This window comes from Gossypium arboreum, chromosome 10, assembly GCF_025698485.1.
Source record: "Gossypium arboreum isolate Shixiya-1 chromosome 10, ASM2569848v2, whole genome shotgun sequence".
NCBI classification, from domain to species: domain Eukaryota; kingdom Viridiplantae; phylum Streptophyta; class Magnoliopsida; order Malvales; family Malvaceae; genus Gossypium; species Gossypium arboreum.
In genome coordinates, this window is record NC_069079.1 from 110,835,141 (window position 1) to 110,843,389 (window position 8,249).

The window sequence follows — 8,249 nt, forward strand, 5'->3', positions numbered from 1 at the left end:
TTTTTAGGCTAGATAATAAAAAGAAGGTTAATACTAGTACTTTTAGTTCCTATGGGTTCGACATTCCGGTCTTCCTATAAGCTATACTACTGTTCGATATGTGGGTTTGCCTTTATCATGATAATACTTAGTCTTCAAGTACGATCAATCATAATTATAAAACTTATCACGCACATTAGTAACCCATGGATTTAGAAATCCAAGTAATTGAATTTTTCTGAATGCTTGAATTGCATGAGATATCTTTTATTGTGATGTATGTGGGGTAGGAAGGAGAACACATTGCCTTTAATCCTAAAATTTGCTTGTAGAAACGAGACTTGGATCATTGCCTTCGCCACTCACACCTCTTTTATTTGCTTGTGTATGTTAGATTAGTTTGATATGCCTTATAAATGTATGAATACGAGAGTGGGTGCTCAAGAGGATGGTACATCCTCTGCACCTCCTGTGCCACCACATAGGGTTAACATACCTGATGAGGGTCTAGGCCCTCTGATGGAAGCAATAATTGGAGCGTTTCAGTATATTGTTGGTGCTAACTCTACTCCTGCACTTGCCAATCATGTGCCTGTGAATTGTGGTTTGCCACTTAAACGTATTCGGGTGTTGGGTGGTAAAGAGTTTTTTTGGAGTTAAAGGGACCGATCTGACCATAGCTGAGTACTGGCTGGAAGGAGTTGAAAGGATCCTTGAGTAGTTATCCTGTTTTGACGAGGAGAAATTGGGTTGTACAGTATCCTTACTCGATGGTGAAACTTATCGTTAGTGGAATACTATCAAGAGAGGTACAACTGCTAACCCTTTGACTTGAGATTACTTCATTAAGGTTTTTAGGAGGAAGTTCTTGGGCGAGCAGTATATGGAAGATCATAAACAGGAATTTTTAGACCTTTTGCAAGGTGGTTTGTCTATGGCTGATTATGAGGTAGAGTTTGTGCGCCTTAGTCAGTATGCTCTTGAAATGGTTTTGATTGAGAAGGATCGCTGTAAGAGGTTTCGTTTTGGGTTCAATCGAGAGATCCGGGTTTACTTGGTGACCCAAAATATTGAGTTATTTGGTGAGCTAGTGGAAAAAGCCAAAGTTGTTGAAGAGACTTTGGTTGAGCCAGCTCGTTTTATAGTAGTTGAGACTGGTAAGAGGGCTTCTGATGGTGCTTCTGGACAATCTCCCAAGAGAGGGCAAGATAAGTATAGTATTGGTTCAAGGCGAGATGTGGGTCTCGACCGAGTCGTCTAAATAGTAAAGTAATATTGTGGCTAACACTGGTGGTTCGACTGGTGGTTCTGGATGGTCGTTTTGTGCTCATTATAACTGTAGGCGTCTTGGAGAGTGTCATAAATTGACAGGTGGTTGTTATAAGTTTGGTTCGAAAGAAAATTTTCTGATGGATTGCCCAAATAGAGTTGAGGTTTCACAGACTCAGAATTTGGCACCTATTTCTACGCTTGCTAGGGGCCGAGGTCATGGTAGAAGTAATGGGAAATCGGTTGGACTACGAATTGTTGCTCACATTGTTGCTTCGCAAGTTGAGCCTGGAGGTCTAGCTCTAGTTTATGTTGTTAGGGGACCTGAGGATCAAGGTCTGACTAATGTTATTATATGTATTTTCACTTTGCAATCTATTTCATTGTCTTTCTTGGTTGATTCTGGTTCTACACATTCATATATTTTGAGTAAATTAGCTTGTAAGTTAGGGATTCTTGTAGAGGTGATTGGTTTGGGTATGATTGTAATTAGTTCCTTTGGAGATAGTTTTGTGGTAAATAATGTTTATCGTAGATGCCCTCTCATGATACACGGGGAACGTTTTATCAATTGATCTCATAGAATTTCTATTTTATGGTTTTGATGTTATTCTTGGGACGGACTGGATGACTGAAAATAAGGCTAAGGTAGATTTTGATATGAAGTGAATTATCTTGAGGAATTACGATGGGTGGAAATTGTTGTAGTGGGTGAAAGACTGGGATTCTTGTCTAATGTGGTTTTGGCTTTGAAAGCTGAAAAATTGATGGGGAAAAGTTGTGAAGCTTACTTAGCTTATATGGTGAACTCGATTAGTAAGGAGTTGAGAGTTCAGAATGTCCGAACTATTAGGGAGTTTCCTGGCGTGTTTCCTAAAGAGTTATCTGGCTTACATTCGGAACGAGAAGTGGAGTTTGAAATTGAGCTTTATATTGGTACTATACCGATGTCCATTGCATCCTATCGCATGGCACCAAAAGAGCCCAAGGAGTTAAAGATTCAATTGTACAAGTTGTTGGATAGAGGGTTCATTCGATCGACTGTATCTCTATGGGGTGCACCGGCTTTCTTTGTGAAGAAGAAGGATGGTACGATGCGGATATACATAACTTATAAGTAGTTGAATAAGCTGACCATTAAGAATAAGTATCATTTTCCTTGGATTCATGACTTGTTTGATCAATTTCGAGGTGCGACGGTGTTCTCGAAGATTAACTTAAGATCTAGGTATTATCAATTGAAGGTGAAGGAGTCTGATGTGTTGAAAATTACTTTTCGGACCTAATATGGGAATTATGAGTTTTTGGTAACGTCATTTGGTTTAACTAATGTCCCTACTACGTTCATGGGTTTGATGAATTGAGTGTTCCACTTGTATTTGGATCAGTTTGCTGTGGTATTCATAGATGATATTTTGTTGTATCCTCATTCTAAGGAGGATCATGATGAAAACTTAAAAGTTGTTTTACAGATTTTGAGGGATAAACAATTGTATGCAAAGTTAAGTAAGTGTGAATTCTGGCTTAAGGAAGTTTCATTTTTAGGACACGTGGCATCGGTGAAAGGATTTGAGTGGATCCTAAGAATATTGAGGCAATTTTGGAATGAAAGCTGCCTAGGAGTGTTACAGAAGATCAGAGTTTCCTAGGTTTGGCTGGTTATTATCGTAGATTCAACCTGACTAAGGTACCTGTGTTGATTCAGCCTGAACCTAGAAAAGATTTTGTGGTTTACAATGATGCTTCGTATTCGGGTCTTGGTTGTGTTTTGATGCAAGATGGTAAAGTTGTGGCTTATGCTTCGAGACAGTTGAAGACGTATGAACATAATTATCTGCCCATGATTTGGAATTAGCTATTGTGGTATTTACACTTAAGATTTGGCATTATTATTTGTATGGAGAAAAATGTGTGATTTATACAGATAATAAGAGTATTAAGTACCTCATTACCCAAAAGGAGTTGAATTTAAGGCAACGACATTGGATTTTACCTTTTGAAGGATTATAACCCTGTGGTTGAGTATCATTTTGGAAAAGCAAATATTGTTGTTGATGCATTGAGTAGGAAATCGATGACGGAGTTGAGGGCTATGTTTGCGCACTTAAGTTTGGCTAGTGATGGTGGTTTGTTAGCTGTACTTCAAGTAAGGCCGAATTTGTCTCAACAGATTAAGGAGAAACAACCCTTAGGTGGAGATTTGTTGAAAAGGGTTAGTTAAGTTGAGCAAGGTGTTAAGGGAGACTTTGATGTTTATGTAGAAAGTATATTGAATTTCCGAGGTAGATTGTGTGTGTCGCAAGATATGGATTTAAGACAAACAATCATTACTAAAGTGGATGGTAACCCTTATGCTATGCATCCAAGTAGTGGTAAAATGTACCATGATCTTCATGAGATTTATTGGTGGCCTAGATTGAAGCATGATGTTATGAATTTTATGGCTTGATGTTTAGTTTGTCAAAAGGTGAAAGCTGAACATCAATTTCCTTTAGGTTTGTTGCAACCAATTGCGATCCCAGAATGGAAGTGGGAAAGGATTACTATAGATTTTGTTTCGGGTTTTCCTTTGATGCCATTGGAGAAGGATTAAATTTGGGTTATGGTAGATCAGTTTTCAAATAGTGCACATTTCTTGGCAGTGCGTACCAATTATTCTTTGTAGAAGTTGATAGAGTTGTACATTGCGGAGATTGTACTTTTTCATGGTGTTCCGATTTCTATCGACTCTGATACAGATCCTCATTTTACTTTAAGGTTTTGGAAGAGTTTACAAGAGGCTTTGAGATCGAAACTTACTTTCAATACGACTTATCACCCCTAAACTGATGGCCAATTTGAGAGGGTAATTCAAGTGCTAGAAGATATGTTACGAAGTTGTGTGATCGAGTTTAGTGGTGGTTGGAAGCGGTATCTTTCTTTAATAGAGTTTGCTTACAACAATAGTTTCCTAGCGAGTATTCGTATGGCACTGTTTGAGGCATTGTATGGTAGGTAGTGTATGACTCCTTTGTGTTGTACGGAGTTAGATGAAAAGAGGGTCATTGGACTAGAATTAGTTTGAGATACCGAAGAGAAAATGAAGTTGATATGTGAGAGATTGAAAGCAATAGTAGATAGGTAGAAATCTTATGCTGATTTGAAACGTCGGGACATCGAGTTTCAAGGTGCCAATAAGGTGTTCTTGAAGGTTTCTCCATGGAAAAAGGTTTTAAGATTTGGTAAATTAAGTCCAAGATATGTTGGGCTTTATGAAGTTGTTGAAAGGATTAGACTAGTAGCGTATCAACTCAAGTTGCCACTGGAACTTGAGCGAATTCATGATGTTTTCCATGTGTCTACGCTTCGAAATAATTGTTTAGATCCATTGCATATTGTGCTAGTAGAGGAGATCAAGGTTCGACCTGATCTCACTTATGATGAGGAACTAATGGAGATTTTAGCTCGTGAAGAGAAGGTTTTGCGAAACAAGAGGGTTCCATTGGTTAAGTATTTGTAGAGCAACCACAAACCTGAAGAGGCTACTTGGGAAACTGAGGAAGCGATGAGATGTTAATATCCTTATTTGTTCAGCTCAGGTAAATTTCGAGGATGAAATGCTTTTTAGAGGGAGAGAATTGTAACACCCCAAAATTAGGCCTAGAAGTTTCAAGGGTACTTTAGAAATTTTAGCTTATGTGCTTGAAATTTCATAAGTTTGGTAACTGATAATGTTTTTGACAAAGGCTATTAGATATTAAACCAATTTCTGAAAATGTGATATATGTGTGCTTGTGAAATTGTGAAATTATGAACATATATGAGATGCTATGATATATCCTATAAGTTTATGATGACTGATGTGAAAGTGAATATGAGGGTGTGTTGCTTATGCCATGTGATAGTAAATATGTGGGTATGATATTTACGCCATTTGATAGTGATTATAGTGTGCTAATGATGTGAATATGCAGTGAATATGTGCGAAAAACTGTTAAGGAAATATCTGATAATAATGTGGATATTTTGGTCTTGTGATATTATGAAATCGTTGGATATAGTTGGCATGCTATAAGATTGTGAGTACTCACCTTTGCAATGTGTTTTTTGGGGCGTTGAGGCCTAGGAAAAGTTTTCGAAGAGATAAGAGAATGTGAGCTAGGCTTCATTCACCGGGATAAGTCTATTTGGTGTGTTGGAGAGTGCTAGTTATATGCTTCATTTAAGGGACTTGTTCGTCTTTATGAGTCATTTTGGTGTGTTGGAGATCTGTGTATCTGATGAATGGTGATAGAGTCCACTTTATGTTTTATGACCTTAATAGCCAAACTATCATAACATGTGACTAAAAGTGGTTAAATGTGATTAACGTGTGCTGTAATATATGCTTAAATATTCGTGTGATTAATGTGTAAATATTTATGAAAGATGATTAAATATGTAAAATATGACGTAAAAGTAGAAGATGTTATAGTTATGTTACATGTCTTCTTTTTTGTTGCATAATGACCTATTTACGTAGTCATTACTCTGAGCATTCACTGAGCTTGTTAAGCTCACCCACTTCTTTTAACCATTACAAATAAATAGTGCCAGTGTGAGAGGTGTACTCTCGAGGGTTGATCCAAGCTGAAGTTTTAGTTGCTAAAGTGTTCTTTTATTATTTGTGTTTTTTGGAATAAAAGGCAATGTGGTAGATTTTATATCGGTTTTGCTATGGTTTTTAGTTGATTTCATGCCTATTAAGCTTGATGATTTGTGGACTTAAAACATGATGTTTGGGACTACTATTTGGAACATTTTGATGTTTAGTTTTTGAGGTAATTGATGCATGACTTATAGAACTATTTTGGTATGATTTATATGTTGATATATGCTATGTTTTTATCGTTTAGAATAGAGCTATTGATATTCGGATTGTAAAAATGACACCTCAGCGATTTTTAAAAGTGCAGTATACAGTTTTGTAACTTGGTATCGATATTTTATCATGAGTATCGATACTCGGGGGTAAAATCATCTATACTTTTCAATCGAACCAATATTTTCTGAAATTGGGTTTTTAAGTCGAGAAATAGTAGGCTAGTTTTGTATCGATTTTCCAAATGGTATCGATACCACTTGAGAGAATTATCGATACCTCCTTTCCAATATCTATACCTACGTAATAATTTTGGGAAATTTTGCTAATTGGTCCTAATGCAAGTTTAGTACTTATTTTATGTTTATTTAATGAATGCTTGGCATGTTTTATTGATAAAAAGTAAATGCATAACTTACAATTCATGTGAATGTTGTGTTAATAAAAGAAAAAAAAAAAGAAAGAAAGATTCATGCGTAAAAAATGTGACAATTTGATATGAACGTGATGCGAGATGGAGGTGTGGCATCCTAGTATTCAGGCTCGACAACCGGGCTAGGTATAGGGTGTTACAAATATATTGAAAGGTTTGATTGGAAACTTTTAATTAGGTACCAAATTGTGCATTTTTGCCAAACATAGGGTGCACCTCGCAAAGACCACCCTCCCTCTTCACTACGTCACCCAACACTGAGGTCGCGACGTCAAACGACATAAAGTTGTGATGTGACTTACTGTTTTGGTTACATCACGATGTGGAAGTGATGAGCTTACGATGTCGCCCCTGAATTTTTAAAACTTTGCAATTTGGTCCTATTTCATGCTCGGGTTAAGAAAAGAGCTGTTGTAAGCTCGTATGAGACCCCAAAATCATTGTAACATAAATTGAATGTGTTGAGGCTTAATTGCACATGTTGAATGATTAAATCCTACATAATTTTTTGTTTTTGTTCCGGTAATCAATGTAGCATTCCGTAGCTCGGACTTGGCGATTAAGTCGGGCTAGCGGTGTTACAATCACCAAAAAAATTTGGTCGAAGCATTTTGAAAATTCCTTTCAAATGTTACCTTACAGAATCTTTGATATTGATTTTGAATTCTAATGTAAGTTCAATCTTTTCTTTCAACCAATCGAATCTTCTCCACTATTCTCTAACTTACGAATCACACAATGAGTTTGCATCATTCCAAACACAAATACATGGATTGAATCGGAACTTTCTAAAGAAAAAATGATTCCTGAACAAACTCTCTCTTTTAGTCGTATAAGTAAATTGACAACTAAGGATTTTGAGTTATCATTAATTCATCAATTTTCATCAATCATCAACCTTTTCTCTTCAGCCATTATGAGATATTTATGAAGAGATGACTAGAGTTCTAATTATTTGGAATTACTAATAAAATAAAAAAGAATATTAGTTTGAGTATTGTTAGAGTATACCCAAAGACCAATCATGAGATGGTTGTAATTACATACTCGTTTTTACCTCGTTATTAATATAAGGCATTGACATTATTATTTCAAATTCTCTTTAAGTGTACTAGGGAGCCTAATTCGACATATCAAATTACGACAGATCATGCACTTTATATTGCCTTCGGGCGCTACACTTACATGCATCTTGTTATGGTGTAGTTTATGTTCTTATGAGCTTTTTGGTGTGGTGGATGTATATTTTGGCTACCTTACAAGTTTAGCACTTCGGTGCTCATTGGTGTGGTGGAGGAGCCATGTGTATACGAGTCAATTTTACTAGAGTTTACTCTAGGCGAAAATGAGTTAAATGTTGTAAACTTTAAATGTTACTATAAATGACTAAAAGCAAAAGTAAGTGTCATGAACTAAATGTCTTGTAACTAAAAGAAATGAAAATAAGGTAAATGAATATGTAAGAAAAAGATAATTTCACATGATAATGAGCTTTAATAGTGCTAGTGAACTTACCTTAAACGATATTCAAGAAAGTGATTATTTAAGTATGCTACAGTTGAAAGAGATGAAAATGATGTATATGAATCACTTAAGGAGTAACGAATATAAAGAGGAAATGTGAAAGAACATGACAAGATACTATGGACTCTACTTAAGAGTCTTAAATAGATATTTTCATTAAATTAATTGGTTAACAAGCTGTTAATTTGTAAGTTAATCCCATAC

At 36.1% G+C, this 8,249-nt stretch overlaps 1 protein-coding gene across 1 annotated transcript; it reads left to right on the top strand.

Annotated features, from left to right (window-relative positions):
- The first annotated feature begins 399 nt into the window (after positions 1-399).
- Positions 400-4,747, top strand: LOC108487925 (uncharacterized). The gene is made up of 5 exons (XM_017792259.1): positions 400-606; positions 830-1,209; positions 1,322-1,584; positions 1,957-2,337; positions 4,611-4,747. Exons 1-5 carry the CDS (start codon positions 400-402, stop codon positions 4,745-4,747), a joined length of 1,368 nt encoding a protein of 455 aa, XP_017647748.1.
- Positions 4,748-8,249: the final 3,502 nt, after the last annotated feature.